The sequence below is a fragment of the Lissotriton vulgaris genome, chromosome 6, assembly GCF_964263255.1.
Source record: "Lissotriton vulgaris chromosome 6, aLisVul1.2, whole genome shotgun sequence".
In the NCBI taxonomy this organism is placed as follows: domain Eukaryota; kingdom Metazoa; phylum Chordata; class Amphibia; order Caudata; family Salamandridae; genus Lissotriton; species Lissotriton vulgaris.
Genome location: NC_141694.1, coordinates 792928014 through 792952939, shown reverse-complemented (window position 1 = coordinate 792952939; position 24926 = coordinate 792928014). Strand labels below are relative to the sequence as shown.

The window sequence follows — 24926 nt, the reverse complement described above, 5'->3', positions numbered from 1 at the left end:
ACATTCTGCTGCTCACAAATCAAGGAAGTCTTATCGGATAGCAAACATAAGTTGTTGCATTTCAAGTTTTTGTGGAGAGCTTCCATGTCTCCAGCAAAACTACATACTGTCGACCATTCCAGACCACAAACATGCCCCAAGTGCGGGGCATTGCGTGCAGACTTTGCCAACATGACCTGGAATTGCATAAAAATTACTGACTACTGGAGGGGGATATAATCAGCATTGTGTAAAATGACTGACCTAGATCTGTTGCCCACGCCAAAAGTTGCCAACTTGGGTTATGTTCGGAACACCCCCAAACCCAAACAACTACGTTGATACACCTCAATAGCCTTATTATTAGCGAAAAGGGAAATAGCTGTGGCCTGGGGGAGCAAGCGCATCCCCACAGTCAAGGCATGGTTAAGCAGCCTGATTTACTGCAACACTAACAGTAATTTGTTTTCCTCTACCTTGCTGGTGACCTCCAGACCTAAGGACATATGGGGGCCCCTGACAGCCTATCTGCTAGAAATTGCTCAGTCCTCTTTATCACAAACTCCATCTGGAATAGTCCTCTCTGGGCTGGGTTGAGTTATCACGTGTCATATTAAATTGAGATCGCTCGGTTTCTCACCTGTGAGCAGAAATTGCATTCCAGTGTAACAGTGGTCTTGTTAAGAATGGAGTGGCCGTGCAACTTGGACTGTGGTAAAGGGTCAATTGTATGCTATGTCAACTTTTTCTTTATTGCATCAAAGTGTTGCTATGTGAACATGTACCTGAAGAATGTTATTATTGGAAATGGTAAATAAAGTTAAAAAAAAAAACTCTTCATCCATAAATAAACCAGTTGCTTCAGAAAAGTGCCTTGATTTGTTTTGGTCGTTTTAAATTCTATGTTTCAATCAAGCTAAACAATATCTTTATGTGTGCTTTCCTAACTGCTGAGGTAATTTCATTAATTTGTACAGTTCATTTACAGTTATTAATATTTTGTCTTACTCGATCTGTTCCTTTCACACTACTTGTACCCCAGCAAGATTGTTACATAGTTCACTTTACAAAATGCTAACCCTTTGCAGTCATAGAAAGAAAACAGCATGTTGAAAGAATAAGCAGCAATTTGACAGGGGGCATAACCTGCAATTTGACGTCTGTCTTTGAATGCACAGTAGATGTGGCAAGGTAACAATAAGATGTAAAGCCCTCTTTATTGCTCATTCACTTTCTGAATTCCAGCACGATTATTTTAGGGTGTGAAGCACCCCCCACCCCCGCACCTCTACTTCCTGCGCCTATGACACTTGAATGCCTACAGGGAAGGATGCAGAAATATTAACTGCTAAGTTTGGCCTTATGTTGGTGTCTTTAATATTTCCTCTAACTGACGTGCATCATTCAGTGGTGGTTACCAGCTCTTACTCAAGGAAGCATAATAACCTAGTGTTCCACAGCCAGGTAGGTACTTGCCCAATATATATATGCATATATACAGAACAAATGGGGTTGAATTTCCAGTTTTTCCCTGCCTTACTATCTGAAATGTCCATGTTCAACTTAAAAGCCTGTGCAGTGTTCATCATACAACATGCAATATAGGTTCTATAACCAAATATTTCTAATTGTCTGCTTCAGATTCACCAGGAACAAGTGTTGGAGCATGAAGAAGTTGTTAACCAGACTCTGATCATGGCAACGTCTGATTTGAATGACTCTCGTTTGATCATTGCAGGGATAAATGAAGCAATCAAGGTAGGATCCTAAAATAAAGACCTAAGATTAAAGTTAAAAGACAGGCAGTCTTTTATTAACTTTGTGGCACCAAATACAATCATCTGACACAATTGTGTGGCACATTCGCATGGGTAGATTATAATGTGACTACATTATGACATCACAAACGAAAGTGTTACATCCTGAGGAATTTAATCATTCAGCCCCTACTCCTGGTCATTATATCATTTTTAATCAGTATCAAATTAGGTCTGATTAAAATAGGATGTTGTAAAGCTCTATACATTGCTAAGATTTAGGTCTGGAAAGCAGACTCACAAAACTCTGAGACTTACACGAATGGAATTTAGGAATTACAGAATCTTGACACTTATGTGAATGTAGCTTATGTACCTTTCTTGTGTGAATTAGTTTTTTTGCACTGGATGTGCGTGTCCATGATTTACAGGGATTTCGCATGCTTAGTAATTGGGAATTTCTGGAAAGATATTTTCCTTTTCTTTTTCTTTATATTCAAAATATTTTTTTATGAAATTCCTTGCCTTCCTCCACCATCATCTGAATATGTGAAACATTTATGTACTTTCCTTAAATACCTGCACATTTAACTGGATCATTCAGGTGAGCATTTCGAAGTTCAGGTATAGGTGAGATGCATTATAAACATGTGGTAACACTTCCAAAGCTGTGACTTCCTCTGCGCTCATAGCCCACACCTCTGACACTCCTCAATATTTGAATTCATCCAAGTGTCGCTTGCAAATGTCCTCATTCCTTACCGGTAATCGTCATAACTATGGCCCACATGCATCAAAGGAAAAACCGGTCGCAAGCGGGCAGATTCTCAGAATCTGCCCCTTTGCAACCAGTATTTTGCATTTGGGATGCATCATCCCAAATGCAAAATCGCAATTTAAGAAATCGCAAAATTGCGATTACTTAAATTGCGATTGCATTTAAGGAATCTCAAATTGAGATTCCTTAAATGCAATGCATTAAAGTATAAGAATTTGCGATTTCGCTAAAAGGGGGAGCAAATTACCATGAAGTTGAACTTCATGGTAATTTGCAAAAACTTTTAAAAATGCACTAAAGTGTATTTTTCAAAGTTCCATTTTACACACACACATACCCTTGGGGCATGTGTGTGTGCAAGATGTACTCATATGCAGATTTCAGGGGTGCAACAGGGTGTCCTTTTGACACCCTGGCACCCTTGAAATTGCATTCTCAATTTGCGCTTCTCTAATTGAGAGTCGCAAATTGAGAATGTCTTCCCATTCATTCCTATGGGCCACTAGGCCCATGGGAATGAATGGGGAGGTATTCCTTAATTGTGACTCGCAATTTATGAGTCGCAATTAAGGAATTTTTAGAATTCACTATTTTTTTAGCGGTTTCCACATGCATAGGCTTTTTTGATTCCTTAATTGTGATTCCTTAATAATCGTAATTAAGGAATCACAGAAGCCTACTTTGATGCATGTGCCCCTATGAGTCTTACTCTTTTTCCGACACAGTTCCATTACTTATTATAATTGAGAATTTCAATACTTGCACACAGCATCTCTCTGTGCCGATTACAAGGAGAATGGCGTTAATTGGGGGCACACATAGGTCCAACTAGCGCAGACTCCATTTACGTGACAGACTAAGAAATGCTTCCTCAGATAAGACTTAGTTCCATAACTATGGAAACATCTTACCCAGCAGATATGTCATTAGAGTCATTATAGCATGTGTATGAGTGGTTGGAATTTCTGAATCTTGCTCTGAGGCTGCTGTTAGAGTAAGGGGTGACTTTGATATGAAGCAGGAAGAAGAATGGAAGGCCAAGGACCACTGTCTGCTCTTAAAAAATTAAATGAAAACTTTTCATTTTTCTTTTACAAAAACGGGCTGCTTTACAACAAAAAAAGATTGCTTTATTTAAAAGCAATCACAGACATGGTGGTCTGCTGACCTCAGCAATCCCTGTGAATTTTGCAATTCCTAATGGGTCGCAACATGCGACCTACCTCATTAATATTCATAAGGTATGTCATTTGCAACCCAATGGAAATGAAAGAAAGTGTTCAACACACTTCCATGCATGGTGTTTTGTGATTTCCTAATTGCGAATCGCAAGGATTTAGAATTAGGGAATCTCAAAACAGAGTCTTAATACATCTGGCCCAGTATATCTACCAGTATGGTTACAAATTGTGCCACACCTGAAGACAGGAACATCACTACACTAGTTACCTTGCCCTCTATTAGTAATGAACGTTTTTTGGAACTCCTGGCCAAGGTAAACCCGGGTTCACACAAAAATTCCTGCGCGGAAGTTCCTTAAAACTGTCTTTTCAACCGTCTCTGGCCCTCTCTGGCCCTCCTTCATGTCTCTCTTGGTCTAGGGTGAGCACCTTTAAAGATGCTGTGGTAATTCCATAACATAAAATAAGCATTTGTAAAGTGCACGTTCACCCAGAAGGGTATCTTGGCGCTGAATATGTTTATTGTTACCCAACTCAATGGTACTTATTTTATCGACCTAAAAGGACAAAAGGTTGAGTGGACCTGCTGGTATTTGAACCTGTGACTATGAGGTCAAACACCGGCCTCTACAGTGGCCGCACTAGCCCACTAAGCCACGAGACCCCGCCACTACAGACGAAAGTGGACAAGGATCCCTCCGCACTGAAAAACTATTGATCATTATCCCTATTGCCTTTCCTGGCAAAATTGTTGGAAGCTCATGTGGCACTGTATCTCTGCTCTTTTTTTGAGGAATCTAAGGGCCGTAAGTATGAACACATTTTTCTATAGGCACAGAATGGGTAAAATCCTTTGATACATCTAGCACAAAGTTCTTAGAGCTGAAACCAGTCGGTTTTTGCACAGCACACTCGACTGAATGAGTAATTGTTTCAGTGGTTGATGATATGCGTCAGGAGTGCGACTGTGAGTCAACATTAGCATAAGTTCTATTAGACCTATCAGCAGCCTTTGACACGGTCGACCATAGTATATTGGTGTACTGTGTCGAGGCCCTTGGGCTTCGCAGCTTGGCATTAGACTGGATTAAAGTGTTGCTTAAGGAACACTCCCAGTCAATATGGCCTACCCCCTTTATGGCAACAGAAGTTCATTTGACCTGTGGAGTACCTCAAGGCACTTCCCTCTTACTGCATCTTTTTTTAAAATATGCATTGCACCCTTATTCATGAGCTTAAAAACATGAATTGCACTAGTTACATTTATGCAGACGATCTTCGGTTACTTTTTAAGTTAGACTCCCTGGTCAAGGAAAAATTTCCAAAACAATATACACCTTATCTGTGATTGGATGAATAGCAATCATCTCAAACGTAATACGGATATAACTGAGGCTGCCATCAACAAAAGTGAAATGGTCTACTGAAATGCCTCTTTTTGGCCTACTGATATGGGGACCCTCCCCCCCAATCCCACAGAAATCAGTCAAAAGCCTTGGAGTTATCCCTGAAGCCCCAGCCAAGTGCAGTCATGCAGTCATTTCATTCTGCTTCTTATCACACCACAGGATCAGAAAAATCTCTAAATTCCAGACTTTCAAAGCCTTGATCCAGCTTGTCATATCCTTGGTCATATCCTGTGTTGATTACACCAACTTTCTTTATATCGGACTCACTAAGACTCTTTTCTCTAGGTTCCACGTTGTCCAGAATCAAGCAGCTCATCTGGCATATAAACGGCGTAAACATTGTCAAATTACCCCCTTCTGACAGATCTCATTGGCTCCCCATGGAACAAAGTATTGTATTGAAAAAACTAGGGTGTATTATTTTTAACGCCCTAGCTGTGATCAGGACAACCTTTATAAATTCCAGATTTAGGAAATGCATTCAACAGGACACTACAGTCATCGTTTCACAATTTTCTTTAAATACCCATGTTTAGAAAAAAAAAAGACTGGGCGGTCCCAGCTTCTCTGTCATGGCTCCGCAAACATGGTAGTCCTTTCCTCTTAATATAAGGATGGCGCACAACTATATAAAGTTCAGACAGGCACTCAACACCTGGTTTTTCCAACAACCATCAGATGTTGTTATGCTCTCTCTAGCTATTTAGCGCAATGAAACATTATGGTAGACGTGCGCTCTATAAATACTTTTAACATAACAGAACAATATTGTATCTAGTATGCATGTCTGACAGTGAAAGTTCATCTAGTAGTTTTTGGACAAAAGCTGTTTCTGTTAAATATTTCTATAAGATTCATTTAGAGGATTTTTCGATAGCCGAACTTTAGCTTTAGTATTTTAAGTGCCAATCTCATGTCTTTTTTGTAGAATGTGTCCAGTTTTTCTGCAGAAATTGATGGTGCTAAGAAAGAACTACATGAAAAGCTGTCGAATTTGTCTCGCTATGACAAGGACATGGTGCAGAGGGCAGTGGACTATGCCCAGGAGCTGCAAGGACTGGCAGATGAGCTGACAAGGTAACACACAGCTGGGGAAAGGTGGTGCATTTTAAGTGGTTTGCAGTTTACATTAAATAAGGTCTGTAGTGTTTTTAAATAAAGTGTTTTTAAAATTAGTCAGTATTGGACATGATGCAAGCTTTATTTAAGTAACACTGATTCATATTGAATGTAAAGTAATTATCCCATCTCTGTCTTTAACGCAGAAGCTCATCACAGATTATTGACACCAATGGCCTGGTTCAAAAAGCATTGAATGCCTCAAATGTCTATGAAAATATTGCAAATTACATTGAAGAAGCCAATGAAACAGCAGTTATTGCATTGACCACTGCAGAGCGAGTGAACGAAGTAAGTCATTTTCGGGGGGGGGGGGGTCTTATTTTTTTTATCAGCAAATGTCAACCAGCTCTAGCTCTTTACTCTTTCTTCATTTCCACTGAGTTTGCCAAGTAATTATGAAGACAGCTACCTAACTTCATATTATAGAGTAGTACATGTTAGAATGAACTGTAAATATTAGGCTGTTTTTGTGGTGCCAGGGTCACTAAAATCATGTAGTGCCCCAATAGTGCATGAGCACCTTATTTAAATAGAAACATTATCAGGGGACACATTTGAGGAGGTCCCAATACACAGCACCAGATGTGACAACTGATGTTACCTGCCTTATCATGAATACAGCACAAAAGCAGGCCAGCTGGAAAAATAATAAACATATGCACCTCTGAATCCATATGTAAGAAACCATGCACATAGATGAGAATGAATAAAAAACGGCATACCTTTCTTTTAGCTAATGCAATAACCATCAACTCCAAGTCGATGTTAGCCATGAGTAATTTAGAAAAAGCACAAAAAAATGCTTTTTTCGAGTGCTATAAAGCACACACATGCCCTTAGGGCAAGTGTTCACTTTACATGTGCACTGCATTTTTCAGGGTACATCAAGGGGGCCCTTAGACCGATAGTCAACCTTGCTTTAGCATTTCCTCATTTATAGGAACAAATGGTCTAATATTTTTTAAATAGCGATTCCCTAGTAGTGATTTATACTCTGTAGTAATCACTATTACGAAATTGCTCTTTTTGTACAACCTATTTTGCATTTCTTAAATAGCAGTATCTTACGATTCAGTATTTAGGAAATGCAAAATTTAAATTTTGTACATCTGGCCCCTGCTTCCCTGCTTTTATTTTAAGTAAAGACACATTCACATTGTTTCACCTCATTCATTTAAGCCATAATAATTTTTGTAGTTTGTCATGGGAAAATACAATTCCTTTATACTATTTTTCTGAATGGTGTGGTATATCTGCCTGGTTTCATTTTGGATTTGGGAAGCAGTATTTATAACTCCTTAGTCAGCTGGGTAGGGAGGACGCAAAGTGACTTATTTGGAAAAAAAGACAAGGTTAAAATATAGATAGGGACAAACAGGTATTCACAATTTCTCCATAAATATAATATGATTTTTACCTTAAATTAATGTTAAGTTTGAACGCCTTTTGACCTTTTTCACACGGACTGCAAAATAGCTAAATCTTCCTAGCTATGGACTGACACAGACCTGAAGGTACAAACAATTTGAAAGCTACAACGTACTTCAAGGTTCTGAGTCTACACATTACTATTTTCACAAATATCCCTTAAAATGTGACAAAGAGATGTAAAATCCTGGTCACATGCTAGCTTACTGACAACAATCCTATTTTCTTTCTCTGCAAAATCAAACCTTTTTCAAATTCTAACCCCCTTACATTAAAAATATATCCACCATCTGTTCACCCTCCTTACCATGTTCATACCACATTCTTCTTCTTACTTAGATGCCGCATTTGCCCCAGACCCTTCCATGTCTTCCGACTTCTAACCCCCATTTATCCATTCCTAGATTTGTTCATTTGCAGTTCACTTACCACTTGACTGGCCCACTTTATCCTAAGACATGAATTCTTTCACTTCCATATGCACCTTTTACCTGTCTCTCAAGAACTACTTCCACGCAACCGAAGGAGCCCTCAGCCAATCCCAATAAGCCAGACACTGCACCACTGCCACATTATGCAACCTATAATTCTATTGTGACCTGCCACAATTCCTTGATGCTCTCAGATACAATTCCCTACGCTGCCAGCCTGTCCCTGACAGCGTTAGGCAACTTACACATTATGAACCTTCTGCTTCCCAACTGTTTGTTTACTCATAGCCGCACTGGCAAGATTTACATTCAACTACGCTACCTCCACCCACGAGTCCAGAGCCCTGTCGGGTTGGAATTATCACCAATAGAGCGACTTCCTTTTCTTGCTTACAGCTTTCGTAGCCCTGAGGAGTCACGGGAAGATTGTCCCATAAAGCGACGAAACACGTGTCGGATGGTTTATTTGTTATGAACATTAAAGACACCACCCACCACCGAAAGACTTGAAGATTTATCAATTTTTAATTGTTTAATGGCTCAGCTTTGTCCGTGCTCACTAGGAGTCAACACTTTTTGACTGTTTATAATTGATAAAAGGGTGCAGGGGTATTCCAGTTTCTCTGTACTCAGTTTAACCCAGGTTGACACGTCTTGGAGGGGTATAGGGTTTTCCCCTCAGCCTCTTTTGCAGCTCACATCGAACAGTGAATTAGCTGAATCTATTGCATCAAATGTTAAGCAGTGCGCCCCTTACAAGTAAATAACCCTTTCCAAGCCAATGTTTGTTTACTTATATGATTTCTTTGATCAGAAATTCATAAACTTGGTCAAAGCAAAGCATACCGAAGCAAAATAACTCACTACACACTTTATGCAAGTAAAAAAGAAAGCATTGAGCTATGACCCTTTCATGCCGTCTTCTACTGTATTTCAGAACCATTTTTTAGCTCTCGGCCTAGAGACGCGCGAAGCGCGTTCTCAGCAGAGAACTATTGTAATCGTTTCAGTCTCCAAAGCCGACAAAAGGTGACAAGAGCTGGGCACGCGCCCAGCAATCCTAATGGGAGAGGGAGCGACAAGTGCTGGCCACGCGCGGATTCAGTCGTGCGCACGCTCACGGCGCGCCCAGCAATCCTAAAGGGAGAGAGAGCGACAAGTGCTGGCCACGCGCGGATTCAGTCGCGCGCACGCTCACGGCGCCAGCGTCCCCGCCGCGCGCCGATCACTGCTCTCTTCCTGGCCGGCATCGAGAAGTTTCGCAACGCATTGAGGGCACTGAGAGGTAGGTGCTTGTTCAGAATGTTATGTCCTCTAATTGCATGGACTTGCGGGAGTGTTTGCAGTGTAAAGGACCGGAATGGCGGGAGCAAAGAATGATGTCAGATGTGCTTTGAAGGATTCTGCGAATGTACCGAGAACATTCAGTACAGTCTGCTCTCTGAGCGTGCACGTTACTGATCGCCTATTCTTTATTGGACACCAGGGTGCGCCATGTGTTTTTTTTTTTATTCAACCCACCAAGATAAACGTGTCTATTCTCTTCTAGAAAAGAGTGTTAACCGTGACCAGTGTAAAATTAGTCGGTAGCCTTGCCTGCTTTCAAAGTAGTGAGTAGTGAGTGCAGAGTAGTGAGTGCAGAGTAGTGAGTAGTGAGTGCAGAATGGTGAGTGCAGAATGGTGAGTGCAGAGTGGTGAGTGCAGAGTGGTGAGTGCAGAGTAGTGAGTGCAGAGTAGTGAGTGTAGAGTAGTGAGTGCAGAGTAGTGAGTAGTGAGTGCAGAGTAGTGAGTGCAGAGTAGTGAGTGCAGAGTAGTGAGTGCAGAGTAGTGAGTGCAGAGTAGTGAGTAGTGAGTGCAGAGTAGTGAGTGAAGAGTAGTGAGTGCAGAGTAGTGAGTAGTGAGTGCAGAGTAGTGAGTGCAGAGTAGTGAGTAGTGAGTGCAGAGTAGTGAGTAGTGAGTGTAGAGTAGTGAGTGCAGAGTAGTGAGTGCAGAGTAGTGAGTAGTGCGTGCAGAGTAGTGAGTGCAGAGTAGTGAGTGTAGAGTAGTGAGTGCAGAGTAGTGAGTAGTGAGTGCAGAGTAGTGAGTGCAGAGTAGTGAGTAGTGAGTGCAGAGTAGTGAGTGCAAAGTAGTGAGTAGTGAGTGCAGAATAGTGAGTAGTGAGTGCAAAGTGGTGAGTGCAGAGTGGTGAGTACAGAGTAGTGAGTGCAGAGTAGTGAGTGCAGAGTAGTGAGTGCAGAGTAGTGAGTGCAGAGTAGTGAGCAGTGAGTGCAGAGTAGTGAGTAGTGAGTGCAGAGTAGTGAGTAGTGAGTGCAGAGTAGTGAGTGCAGAGTAGTGAGTGTAGAGTAGTGAGTGCAGAGTAGTGAGTAGTGAGTGCAGAGTAGTGAGTGCAGAGTAGTGAGTAGTGAGTGCAGAATAGTGAGTGGAGAGTAGTGAGTGTAGAGTAGTGAGTAGTGAGTGCAGAGTAGTGAGTGCAGAGTAGTGAGTGCAGAGTAGTGAGTGCAGAGTAGTGAGTGCAGAGTAGTGAATGCAGAGTAGTGAGTAGTGAGTGCAGAGTAGTGAGTGCAGAGTAGTGAGTAGTGAGTGCAGAGTAGTGAGTGCAGAGTAGTAAGTGCAGAGTAGTGAGTGCAGAGTAGAGTAGTGAGTGCAGAGTAGAGTAGTGAGTGCAGAGTAGTGAGTGCAGAGTAGCAAGTGCAGAGTAGTGAGTGCAGAGTAGTGAGTAGTGAGTGCAGAGTAGTGAGTAGGGAGTGCAGAGTAGTGAGTGCAGAGTAGTGAGTGCAGAGTAGTGAGTGCAGAGTAGTGAGTAGTGAGTGCAGAGTAGTGAGTGCAGAGTAGTGAGTAGTGAGTGCAGAGTAGTGAGTAGTGAGTGCAGAGTAGTGAGTAGTGAGTGCAGAGTGGTGAGTGCAGAGTGGTGAGTGCAGAGTGGTGAGTGTAGAGTGGTGAGTATAGAGTAGTGAGTAGTGAGTGCAGAGTAGTGAGTGCAGAGTAGTGAGTAGTGAGTGCAGAGTAGTGAGTGCAGAGTAGTGAGTAGTGAGTGCAGAGTAGTGAGTGCAGAGTAGTGAGTAGTGAGTGCAGAATAGTGAGTAGTGAGTGCAGAGTGATGAGAGCAGAGTGGTGAGTGCAGAGTAGTGACTAGTGAGTGCAGAGTAGTGAGTAGTGAGTGCAGAGTAGTGAGTAGTGAGTGCAGAGTAGTGAGTAGTGAGTGCGGAGTAGTGAGTGCAGAGTAGTGAGTGTAGAGTAGTGAGTGCAGAAGAGTGAGTGCAGAGTAGTGAGTGCAGAGTAGTGAGTAGTGAGCACAGAATAGTGAGTGCAGAGTAGTGAGTAGTGAGTGCAGAGTAGTGAGTAGTGAGTGCAGAGTAGTGAGTAGTGAGTGCAGAGTAGTGAGTAGTGAGTGCAGAGTAGTGAGTGCAGAGTAGTGAGTGCAGAGTAGTGAGTGCAGAGTAGTGAGTGCAGTAGTGAGTGCAGAGTAGGCAGTGCAGAGTAGTGAGTAGTGAGTGCAGAGTAGTGAGTGCAGAGTAGTGAGTAGTGAGTGCAGAGTAGTGAGTAGTGAGTGCAGAGTAGTGAGTAGTGAGTGCAGAATAGTGAGTAGTGAGTGCAGAGTGGTGAGAGCAGAGTGGTGAGTGCAGAGTAGTGAGTAGTGAGTGCAGAGTAGTGAGTAGTGAGTGCAGAGTAGTGAGTAGTGAGTGCAGAGTAGTGAGTGCAGAGTAGTGAGTGCAGAGTAGTAAGTGCAGAGTAGTGAGTGCAGAGTAGTGAGTAGTCAGTGCAGAGTAGTGAGTGCAGAGTAGTGTGTGCAGAGTAGTGAGTGCAGAGTAGTGAGTAGTGAGTGCAGAGTAGTGAGTAGTGAGTGCAGAGTGGTGAGTGCAGAAGTGAGTGCAGAGTAGTTAGTGAGTGCAGAGTAGTGAGTGCAGAGTAGTGAGTGCAGAGTAGTGAGTAGTGAGTGCAGAATAGTGAGTGCAGAGAAGTGAGTAGTGAGTGCAGAGTATTGAGTAGTGAGTGCAGAGTGGTGAGTGCAGAGTGGTGAGTGCAGAGTGGTGAGTGTAGAGTGGTGAGTGCAGAGTAGTGAGTGCAGAGTAGTGAGTGCAAAGTAGTGAGTAGTGAGTGCAGAGTAGTGAGTGCAGAGTAGTGAGTGCAGAGTAGTGAGTAGTGAGTGCAGAGTAGTGAGTAGTGAGTTCAGAGTGGTAGTGAGTGCAGAGTAGTGAGTGCAGAGTAGTGAGTGCAGAGTAGTGAGTAGTGAGTGCAGAGTAGTTAGTAGTGAGTGCAGAGTAGTGAGTAGTGAGTGCAGAGTAGTGAGTAGTGAGTGCAGAGTAGTGAGTGCAGAGTAGTGAGTAGTGAGTGCAGAGTAGTGAGTAGTGAGTGCAGAGTAGTGAGTGGAGAGTAGTGAGTAGTGAGTGCAGAGTAGTGAGTAGTGAGTGCAGAGTAGTGAGTGCAGAGTAGTGAGTGCAGAGTAGTAAGTGCAGAGTAGTGAGTGCAGAGTAGTGAGTAGTCAGTGCAGAGTAGTGAGTGCAGAGTAGTGAGTAGTGAGTGCAGAGTAGTGAGTGCAGAGTAGTGAGTAGTGAGTGCAGAGTAGTGAGTAGTGAGTGCAGAGTGGTGAGTGCAGAGTGGTGAGTGCAGAGTGGTGAGTGCAGAGTAGTTAGTAGTGAGTGCAGAGTAGTGAGTAGTGAGTGCAGAGTAGTTAGAAGTGAGTGCAGAGTAGTGAGTAGTGAGTGCAGAGTAGTGAGTGCAGAGTAGTGAGTGCAGAGTAGTGAGTAGTGAGTGCAGAATAGTGAGTGCAGAGAAGTGAGTAGTGAGTGCAGAGTAGTGAGTAGTGAGTGCAGAGTGGTGAGTGCAGAGTGGTGAGTGCGGAGTGGTGAGTGTAGAGTGGTGAGTGCAGAGTAGTGAGTGCAGAGTAGTGAGTGCAAAGTAGTGAGTAGTGAGTGCAGAGTAGTGAGTGCAGAGTAGTGAGTGGTGAGTAGTGAGTGCAGAGTAGTGAGTAGTGAGTGCAGAGTAGTGAGTAGTGAGTTCAGAGTGGTAGTGAGTGCAGAGTAGTGAGTGCAGAGTAGTGAGTGCAGAGTAGTGAGTGCAGAGTAGTGAGTGCAGAGTAGTGAGTAGTGAGTGCAGAGTAGTTAGTAGTGAGTGCAGAGTAGTGAGTAGTGAGTGCAGAGTAGTGAGTAGTGAGTGCATAGTAGTGAGTAGTGAGTACAGAGTAGTGAGTGCAGAGTGGTGAGTGCAGAGTGAACAGTGTGTGAGCATGCAGGGTGAACAGCGTGTGAGAGTGCAGGGTGAATAGTGTGTGAGCAAGCAGGGTGAACAGTGTGTGAGCGCGCAGGGTGAACAGTGTGTGAGCAAGCAGGGTGAACAGTGTGTGAGCGTGAAGGGTGAACAGTGTGTGACCGTGCAGGGTGAACAGTGTGCGAGTGTGCAGGGTGAACAATTCCAATCCAAACCACATAATTCCATTACACACCACATGCATACACTCCATAACATATGGCAAAAAGACATTGCCATTTACAATGCCATTAGCTCTAACTCAAATAAATCCGAGACCTATTGCATTTCCAATGCTTGTCTACTATTGTACTCATACGCTTATCAAGGTTATGCTTGATTTTTCAGTAAGGAATGTCTATTCCTCTGAGAGAAGGTGGGTTCCAGTTCTCATCTACACCGATTGTTAGACAGAGGCATGCATCACTTTTTGCTCTCGAAGTAGTCTTAGACTAACCATTGATGACTTACACTATGTTTATACTTTTGTGGAATTTCAATATCATACTTCACTGATTGCTTCTTACTTCTAGTGCACACATGCTTGGATTATTGAGCCATTATTCATAGGATGTGAGCGTTAAGCAACAAACTATTTTGATTGACAATCTGTAGAGTGCACCTAATATGTCCTTATTCTTCTGATGATGCAGTCTACAGAATTAGATACAACTACCTAGACATCAGAAATGACAGGACAAAGGTACATTTTTGCAGATTACAGCTCCTTGTGTGCATCAGATGATCATCCATGCTCTTACTATTCTATGCCGCAATATTAAGCCCCCCTTTTAATTATGGAGTATGAAAACTCTATAACTCACTACGTATCTTGTGGCAGTCAAGACATACGCTTCCAACATGCTCCCTTTCTCAGGTTACCACGATGGGTCTGATTCACAAAGATAAATTCACACCTTTGTGAACTTTATGATTGCTAATCCCAAAGGTATTTCATAAATTGTATCTTTCCGACTGCAGATTTTCTGCACATAAAAAGATAGGACTGGCCTTTTTTTATGTATTCAGATTCCACAGTTGTAAAGACACTACTTCTAAAATACCTTTGTCAATAGCAAACAATAGTAAACTTACCCAAAAGTGTAAGTTTACATTTGTGAACCAGGCTCAAAGTCATTAGAGTTAGGTCAGAGTAGAAATTGCATTTTTTGATTTGCTAATATCTTTGGTGCCATTTTGATTAATCTTTACAAAACTGTCAAGCAAAAATGTTTATCAGCTCCTTTATGGAATGTGTCAGGTGATCTGTCAAGTGGAGGCTGTTAAAACGGGGTGGGATCCCCAAAAACATTTTTCCCATGCAATTTCCCATAGCAATTTGGGGAAGCGATACAGAAGAAAATGGCCAAACAGAATTATACCAAATTTAGATGTCTACTCAGATAGCATGCTGTTTGTGGTTTGGTGTTAAACTGTTCAGCCTTTTTTGACAAATTGAAGGTCACAATGTATTGATATCTATATGGTTGGCACTGCTGTACTCCTGCAGAACACCAAATAAAAAAAATTAACCACTCAGTTGGGTGAGAGGGACTTCTTACCCAGTCTTGCAGGACCCAGCAATCTGCTTGGTTGGCCACAACATCAACAGAATTGTTGCTGCTGCCATTCAAAAGAGGGAATTGAGTGGCTTGAGTTTTAAAACAATTAATATACAAGGCGCAGGGTAGGGGCTTTATATTCGTGCTGTGGGTCTCGCAGGACTCCCACTAGACTCAGCAAGGACTCCCGTGAGGACCCATGGTATTATTGTGGGATTTAGAGTAGCCCTGTGTGGTTCCGTGGAAGCACCGGGAGGTACTGCAGAACCATACAAATGTTAAAAAGTGAAGCTTGAACAGTCTTGCTGTACCTTGGAGTGCTGCTTGTGCAATGGTATTGCATGAATACCATGGAACACTTTAAAAAAAAATGTAATTACATTTTCTAGCTAGTCCAAAACTGAAATTATGCATTATAAGGAGTTATAATGTAATCCCATGCTTTTCTGTGGGAGAACCAGCCTTAAATTACATTTTCTAGCTAGTCCGAAACTGAAATTATGCATTATAAGGAGTTATAATGTAATAATGTAATCCCATGCTTTTCTGTGGGAGAACCAGCCTTGTCACATTGAAAAATTACTCAGGAGTTTTTTCACTGAAACAGGAGGTGGGGCCAAATTTACGAGTGCATGCTACTACTGCTAAAAAGGAGCAGAAGTCCTGCACCACACATGGTTGGGGCCTGACGGGAGAAGGGGCGGGGGGGGGCAAACAGCACCGACCAGAGACTCAAAATTAGGTGTGATAAAGGCCGATTTATTGGAAGCAGGCCAATGAAACCTTTGGCCTGCGCCGTACAAAACTAGACCTCACTAAATATGTAATTTCCTAACAACCCCCCATCCCCTCCCCTAAACTGGTTCCCCCAATCAACAAACAGGAAACAATTAGCAAAACGTCAAACTGCCTCTCTACCTAGCTAAATACTTTATTGTGCTTGACCTACCCCCCGATAATCCAAAAACAGATCTCCTACAATTCCCCCTTACATTAAGAAGAACCGCCCCCAAAGGCTGAAAATCACACCAACACCTGCTCCAGCGACACGACAAACCCCACCCCCATCAAACAATCCCCGATGCACTGGCCCCCAAGAAAACTCCTTCCAAAAAACCCCACCGCACACCACAAAAAGCCCTCTTAGACCCCGAAGGCAAGACACCCCCACCCCCTGCCCCCCAAGCTTTAACAACTTAAACCCTCCCCATCAACTGAAAAAAAAACAGGGAGGGAGGGAAAATAATTATTATCCGCCACACCTCCCCGCCCGGCTGCTGTGTCACAAGCCATGGTGGCCTATGACACAAAATGGCCGGTTTTAAAATAAAAAACCCAAAATTAGCCCACCCCAGCCCAAGACTACCACCAAAATAGCCCAGAACCAGCCCACATAGGGTGCTGGACTCTACCCCCCTTCCCCCGGCCCCAAAACACCCCGGGGGTGGCAGACCTCCTGCTCAAAATTAGGTGTGATAAAGGCTGCTTTATTGGAAGCAGGTGCACCTTACACAATGAAACCTTTGGCCTGCGCCGTACAAAAACTAGACCTCACTACATATGTAATTTCCTAACAACCCCTACCCCCTCCCCTAAACTGGTTCCCCCCAATCAACAAACAGGAAACAATTAGCAAAATGTCAACTTGTCTCTCTATCTAGCTAAATACTTTATTGTGCTTGACCTACCCCCCGATAATCCAGAAACAGATCTCTTACAATTCCCCCATACATTAGGAAGAACCGCCACTCGAAAGACGTGCTAACGGCTTTCAACCCCCCACTAGGACTCCTGCACTTTCGGGGTGCTTCGCACACCAATAGCCTGATCCAGAGCCTCCTTCAACTGCACTATATAAAGTTACATTCCGTACCGAGACAGGTGGACCCCATCCTCCCTGAAAAAATACACTGCCCGCACCTAAGCTCCGGGTGCTCCATCCTGCCAAAACCTTCTTTTTCACAAAAAGCCTTCATTTCCCTGTTAATTTTTCTCCGGGTCTTATCAATGGCCGCTGGCCTCTCTGCCCCCCTCCAAAACCCGCTGGGAACGAACTCTGACCAAATGACATGACACCCCGCCCACCTGCGCCATATCTGTAACAGGTCCCTCTTCATCTGTTTAACCAGCGCTAAACCTTTGCACAGCACCAAGTCATTTTCCCCTAGGTGTATTACCACCGCGTCCGGACACACCCCCCCTTTACCACCATCCCCGACCCCCGGCGGTCGCCTCGACCCTTCGGGGTGGGGGCAGGGACTCACCGCCCTGCCTCCCAGCGTGCTTCCAAGAATGGTCCCATGGTGGAGCGCGACCACCCGTACCAGGCAGAGCCGGTCCATCCCCTCGGTCGAGTGGAGCCGCATGCTGCTCTGCCGAGCACCTATTCCAGCGTTCCTGCCAAGAACAAGAGTTGGAGTCTAGCATGCTGGGGAAAAAACACCATCCCCGAACGCCCCCCACCCCCACACCCACTCGCCGAATGTCCCTCCGCGACAGTCGTGCCCCCAAACCCTCCCCCGCACCTGCCCAACCCCCGCTCCCCGCACCCCACCGGACAACCCCCTCCGCCACCCCCCACTCGAAGGCCTCCCCCGAAATGGCCCTCCTGCCCCCCACATGCCCCCAAACCCTCCCCTCGACCCGTACCCCCATTGTACCCTCGCCACAAAACACCCCACTCCACCCAGCCCCACTCTCCTCCCACGCCCCACCCTCCCCCCCTGGCTCTCAACCTCTGGCCCCCCTCCCCGGCGCCCTCCAGCCTGCCCCATCTCCCCCCGGACTGCCTGCGGCGACGGAGACCTGCTAGGTCACACCATGCTCACCTCCCCTCGAAGGACACCACCTCCCCCACGCCACTCCCACCCCCCTGGCCCTCCCCCGTCCCAGCTCAGATTCATCTATAAGCAGGGGGGACCCCCCCTTTCCCCCAAGCCGAGCCCCTGCTCCCCTCACCCTCTGCATCCCTCCCAGGCATCTCCTTGCGCAACATCCGACCCCTGCCCCCCCTTTCATTTGCCCCCCCTCGCGGAGCCCCCCGGCCCCCTCCCTGGCCCTCTCCCACTCAACGAACTGCAGAGGCGACTTAACCGCCGCCGCCCGTGATTTGCTCGCCCCTTTCTTCCCGTCCTGCACCCTGGCCGTGGCGCGACCGTGCCGCCCTTCATCCCCGGTCCCGCCCCCCACCCACCTCCTTCCTGGAACGTGCACGCGGCGGCTCCACCGCCAAGACGTCTGCCGCAGCGTTGCTAGTGGCGCACTGCGGCAGTCTCACCATCGCGGTGGGCCGCACCAAGTCCATGCGGCCAAAAAACATCCAAGACATGATGGTGGCAAACAAAGTGACCTCCTCCCGGCCATGACATACCGGCCGTGACATACCGACGGCAAAGTGTGCAACAGCCCCTCAAGCATGCCCTCAGTGATGGGCCTCCGCCAACTCACCCTGGCCCCTTTCTCCCTAGCCCAGCCTTCCAGCAGCCAATTCCCCAATTCCCCCGCCGACGGCGAGTAACCCCACCACAACTTCCCCATGAATGCCACCGCCAACAATTTACCCGCAATCGTCACCCTTGATAGCCCTCTGCCCATCAAATCCAACATGAACTGCACCACCTGCTCCTCCCGACGCCACCGATCCCCCTGCCTTACCGCTCCCGACTGCCGAAACTCCTCCCATGTCTGCTCATAGGCCTTCCAAGTGGACGCTGCCACAGACGCTCTCACCAGCTGAAGGGCCCGGCGTCTCCCACCAACCACAATTCCTCCGGCACCGCTGTCTTGTGCTCCTCCGCCTCCGTGGCTAGCCCATGGAACCTCTGCCACTGTGAACGAGACAAAGCATCTGCAATGTTATTGTCCACCCCGGCACATGTCGAGCTTGAAACAAAATATCATATTCCAAACCACGCAACACAAAAACTCTCATCAATTTCAACACCTGCGGGTCTTTCGCCGACAGCCTATTGACCACCTACACCACTGCCATGTTGTCCACCTGAAACAACACCCGTTTGTGTGCCAGCTCCCCAGCCCACACCGAGACGGCCACCACCTGGTGAAACAACTCAAGGAAAGCGATACTCCGCCCCCCACCTTGCCAATAAGGCAGCCACTGCTCTGCGCACCATCTCCCCGCCCAGTAGAGCCCGAAACCGCCAACCCCGCCGCATCCAATGACAACGTGACGTCCCATTCCCAATCCTCCGGGGGCGCCATGGGCACGCCATTGAAACGCCCCAAGAACGCCTGCCACGTGCGCAAATCCTCCTTAGTTCCCGCCGACAACCGTAGGTGATGATGCGGCAGCGTCAAACCGGACAGCGCCAGACCCAAACGATGACAGAAAGTGCGACCCACCCTCACCACTCGGCACGCGAAGTTCAGATGCCCCAACAGCACCTGCACCTCCCGCACTGTCACCTTCCGCTTGTCCAACATGTCGCCCACCAATGCCAACATTGCTGTCTTCTTGTCCTCTGGCAGGCGTGTTTCCATGGCCACGGAGTCGAGCTCTATACCAAGAAATTACAGCACCGTACTGGGACCATGCGTGGCGCCAGGGGCACCCCCAGGTAACTCATAAGGCCCGTAAAACCGTCCAGCTGCCGCTGGCAGTCCGTCAACCCCGGCCGTCCCACCAGAAAGAAGTCATCCAGATAGTGCGTCACCGTCTCAGAGCCTGTCCACTAGGAAAAAGCCCACTGCAAAAAGGAACTGAATAGCTCAAACAGCGCACACGAGATCGAACATCCCATGGGCAATGCTTTGTCCCCAAAAATGCCCCAGTCAAACTGGATCCCCAACCACTGGTGATCCTCCGGATGAACCGGAAGCAGCCGGAATGCTGACTTAACATCGCACTTTGCCATGAGAGCGCCTTCACCCACCGCTGCTGTGATCCGCCGCGCCACATCCACGGACGAATACGACACCAACGTGAGTTCCACCGCAATAAAGTAATTGACAGACGTACCCTCCGGCCACGACAGATACTGGATCATCCGAAACTGACCGGGCTCCTTCTTGGGCACAACCCTGATAGGAGAAATGATCAAACCTGGCAGTGGCGGCTCCGAAAAGGGGCCTACCATCCGGCCCTTGCTCCTTAAACAACTTCTCCTCCTCCAAGAGCCGCAGCGCCTTCATGACCTGCGGGTCGTCGATGCGCGCCATCAAATCCGTCCGCCGCCGCTCTTCACTCCTGCTGAGACACGCGACTCCCAGCACCAAGACAGGCCCCCCGACAACAAAACCGGCGCCGTTGCCCAATGTGACGCGACACAGAGGCCAACCGCACCACTGCCACCAAACAGCAACGACACCACATGCCCTACCGGCCACTCCACACAGAAGGGGAACCGAAAAGGTAAGTATGCCACGCTACAAAATATTATTATTACCAAGTATGCCACGCTACAAAAATAATTACTATACGCCCCACCCCCCGCCCGGCTGCTGTGTCACAAGCCACCAAAATGGTGGCCTATGACACAAAATGGCCGGTTTTAAAATAAACCAGCCCAAAATTAGCCCACCCCAGCCCAAGACTACCAATATAGCCCAAAACCAGCCCACATACAGTGCTGGACTCTACCCCACCCCCCCACTTCCCCGGCCCCAAAACCCCCCGGGGGTGGCAGGACTCCCGCTGGTTGGCCGCCCCCCTCCATAGCCCTATTATCCACTAGTACTACAACACTCTCTCATATAAAATAATGGCGGTAGGGAAAAACATATTAACTTAAAGTATTTAAAATAGTTAAATATGTAAATACTTATTACTTAATGTTAAGAAAAGTATCATGTATTGATAATCTTTTTTATTAAAAATTAATAACATTCTTTTTTATTAAAACTGTAAAATTCGTTTTAATTAATTCTTTGTATTTATTGTCATTTATATTAATGCATACATTTTATCAGCCAGATGGGATTTTTTAATGTACCTTTCAGAAAAATAATGTTACCTCAATGTACTTACTAGATGTAAAGATAATTAAATATTTACATCAATATTTAACATGAAAATATAGTCACCGTTTTTTTCAAGTTTAATTTTGTTTTACTTTCCCTATTCTGTAACATATGGATAATTAATTTAAAAAGTTACATTCATTTTGTCGTTTTCAATGAAAAACTAAATCTCAACCAGCAAAATCACAGAGCTGTGTCAATCTAAAAACACCCATACAAACAGCAACATGTTTAATATGGCATCTCAAGTCAATCAATCAATCATGGTTTTGGGGTTCATTAGGTTGCTGAAGAAGAAAACACATCCAGTTTCTACTGAGTAAAAAGGAACTGCCCGCAACATTTTGAACAAATTTTGGACACCCACCACTTTTGAAGTCCTGGAGTCTGACATTAAGGTGTGCTCTGTGAATTGCTTCTTGACGTTTTCCAGAGAAGTGTGCATACTCTGGTGTTAGCCATTGTAGTATTGATAGTTGCCATCATAATTTAGACATATATTCTAACATGATCATTATTTAGGGGTTGCCGCAGGTCACAGTTGCTTGCCTCTTGCGACCCCTGGCACTGCCTTTCCAACCCCTGGCCCCATAGGAAGTAAAATCAGTGCTTGGAACAAATGGATGTTAGTTGGGGGCTGCACTTTTCTGGTTTTCTGTCATTTTTTTATGATACAAAGTGAACAATATATTTCACTATTAGTGTAACAAACAAATGGAGCACAATCAGTTGCAATATATCCTTATCTGGCATCTGAGGAAAGTAAAGAATGCATTTAAATGCAGTAGCGGCCCGTGGTGGGAGTGCTGCAGGGCGCTGACGTGGCAAGGGGCAGGGTGGGGGGTAGTAAACTGCGGAATACGGCCGCACAGAGGTAAGTACCAAACCAAATAAATAAAACAAATTTTGTTGCGCGTGCTGCATCGCATTTGGCGATGCAGTGCGCGCATTGAGATTCGTTTTATTTATTTGTTTGTGTACTTACCTCTGTGCGGTGTATTCCTCAGTGTACTATCCCCCACCCTGCCCCTCCCTCGTCCCACGTCAGCGCCTGGAAGCACTCCCACCACGGGCCGCTACTGTTTAAATGAATGTTGTGTACAACATGCTTGTGGGTCAGAGTGAGCTTATGTGAGAATGAGTGTGTGAATATGTGTGTATGTTTAAGCATATGTGTGCGAGTGAAAGTAAAGGTCAAATAGTGATGTCACTTCCGCAACCTTTGGCATTTGGTGAATTGACGTCCATGTATTGCCACCTATCAATTTGTATTATTAAATGTGTTAGTACTCGGTGACCTTTGGTTGCACTACTAACTCAAACGGTTGAAACAGCTTTTAAAAGATTTAATACATTGTTTCACCAAACATCTCAGTCAGTCAGTCATAAAACTTTATTTGACTTAGAAAACCCATGAAAGGACAAATTACAAGCATATTACACACATAAGGCAAACAAGTAAAAACATTTAAAACCTCATCATATAAAACATGGGTTCAGGCCCGGCCCGTGCAGGGCGTTATACCCGGGCGGTGATGTCAGGCGGGGGAGGGGCAGGGTGGGGGTTTTTAAAATGCGGGATATGGACCATTACAGGTAAGTAACGAAAAAAAATAATAAAATGAATTTCGTTGCCCGCGCTGCATCGCCAAATGTGATGCAGCGTAGGCAACGAAATTCGCTTTATTTATTTTTTTCGTTACTTACAGCGACGGCCCGTGGAGGGAGTTACGGTGGGGCAGGAGGGCGGGGAGGGGGAGGGGCAGGGTGGAGGTTGCTAAAAACCGGCATATGGATAATTGCAGGTAAGTAAACAATTTAATTAATAAAACGAATTTCGTAGCGCGCCTTGCATCGCAAAATGCAATGCAGTGCGAGCTACGAAATTCGTTTTATTAATTAAATTGTTTACTTACCTGCAATTATCCATATGCCGGTTTTTAGCAACCTCCACCCTGCCCCTCCCCCTCCCCGCCCTCCTGCCCCACCGTAACTCCCTCCACGGGCCGTCGCTGGTTACTTACCTGTAATGGTCCATATCCCGCATTTTAAAAACCCCCACCCTGCCCCTCCCACGCCTGACGTCACCGCCCCGGTATAACGCCCTGCACGGGCCGGGCCTGCATGGGTTAAAAATATCAATGACAATAGAAAATCCTAAAGCCAAGACCAAAACTCACCCCAACAAACAATATCTTTCCTTGATGTTGAGTGGCACTCCGATGAAGCTGATCATAGCATGGCACATTTCTAGCGGGTCCTGGTGCCGAAAGCCTCCTGAAAAGAATTTAAACTGCGTAAGCGCAGAAGAGGATGTAGAAAACGTGTATGCACTGATTTATAAAGTGTGTAAAAAAGAATGAAAGTGCAATGTATTTTGCCTTGACAAATTATCACAAGGGCAGAAAGGGAGATTCTCAAACAATGCTCCTTGCTGCGGGAAAGCTAAAGGAAAATGTAATTACCCCAAACGGAGCTTAGTTAAGTAAAACCTATATTGGGCATTTTCTGTATATGAGAGGCAAAATTCCAACTCATGACCAGATGTTAGAACAAGGTAATTTGCCAGAGAGGAAAGCTGAGTAGCTTGTTGCCTACGCATACCCTGTGCCTGCTCATAAAATGCTCATTTTATCAGTTCTCTAGCCAAACGGGCAATTTGGTCAGGTTATTAAAAAGCTCTGAGGTTATTAAAAAGTTCTGAGGCTCCCAGCCCACTAAAAGAGTGCTTAAGGTATACTAGCCAAGGCATAGACTCAGCATTATGCGAATTCAGGCAATACTGAAGAATGTATTTAGAGAATCCTAGCTCCGGATTTTGCCAAATATTGAACTATAATAACAGTACATCCAGACCCAAAATATCCCCCCAAAATTCAATCCCACTTCTGAGTGGCAGAAGAAGGTCAGTGCACCCTGCAGTACCATCAAGAGTCCTTGGAGAAAGCTGTTCTCTACTGTTTGTAGTCTGGAGCTATCACACAACCCCCCAAACTCCTGCCTCATACGTAGCTATTGAGAGACACTTAGATTTATATAAAGTGCTCATTTCCCCAACTGGCCTATGTCCTAGCTTGGCTGCGAAGAGGAAAATTGTTTTCACTGCTCTGTTGGTTTATTGCACCTTCAACACCATCATCGACTCCCAATTAACTTGAGGATCTAAAGGCAACCCCACATAAGAGAAGCTTTCTACCTTGCCAACTGGAGCCCCTACAATAAAAATAAATGTATTTCGTTTTCTTTGGCCCACAAACGACGGAATGGCGGGCAGCCATGGACTGGTGCACAAAACTAGAGGTATACGTCTTTAAGGCGAGAGCATGTCACAAAAACACATACCACGGTGGGGAAAATGGTGGAACCTCTATGGGTTGGTGGGATAAAGGACTAGTGTGGGAATCTTGGCGGTTCCAATGCTACATTAGCACCATGGGTAATCCTATTCATGGCGTGTATGGGATTTTGGCTTGTTTGTTATATAACGGCAAAACGAATAACATTTCTTGATAAATACTATCGGACAGAATAGTACTGATAAAAAAGCTTTGAGAAATAATTCGCAATTTATTTTGAAAGATGCATGGGCGGCTCGCCGGTAAGGGGCAAATAAGTCCAGTAACGACGCTGCTCCATACATTCATAACTAATTTCATGCTATAACACTCCCAGACAAGTATTGATCATATATCAGCTACATCATTTCATAATGAAAAATCAACCGTATAGTATTGACGTTTGCAAAAAATATGCATTTGTTGTGCTGCTTAGAAAACGTCCTTACAACATTTGTGTACCAATGCTACACCATGTTACAAACTATTTACGCGCTTCATCGCGTTATTTGACCCATAGCATCCTCCTGCTATGCTTTTCAATAATTTCCCGTTATTGGCGCATTTTTATATTTATTTCACTCACACATACAATGCAGACTAGCATCATATTTTTGTTGATTATAAAAAAAATAAACGTGCACGTACATTTTGGCATCAGCAGCCACGAAGGCCGAGGAAGGTGCTGAAAGTAATCAGGAAGCCCTGTTTCTTGACTATT

General features: G+C 45.2%; 1 protein-coding gene across 1 annotated transcript in view; it reads left to right on the top strand.

Moving 5' to 3' along the window:
- LAMA4 (laminin subunit alpha 4) overlaps positions 1 to 24926 on the top strand; it is a 583946-nt gene that overhangs the window by 350412 nt on the left and 208608 nt on the right. Inside the window, exons 14-16 of the mRNA XM_086926829.1 lie at positions 1621 to 1737; positions 6033 to 6181; positions 6370 to 6514. Of these exons, the coding sequence (XP_086782955.1) occupies positions 1621 to 1737; positions 6033 to 6181; positions 6370 to 6514 (411 nt within the window). The remainder of the gene's footprint in view (positions 1 to 1620; positions 1738 to 6032; positions 6182 to 6369; positions 6515 to 24926) is intronic.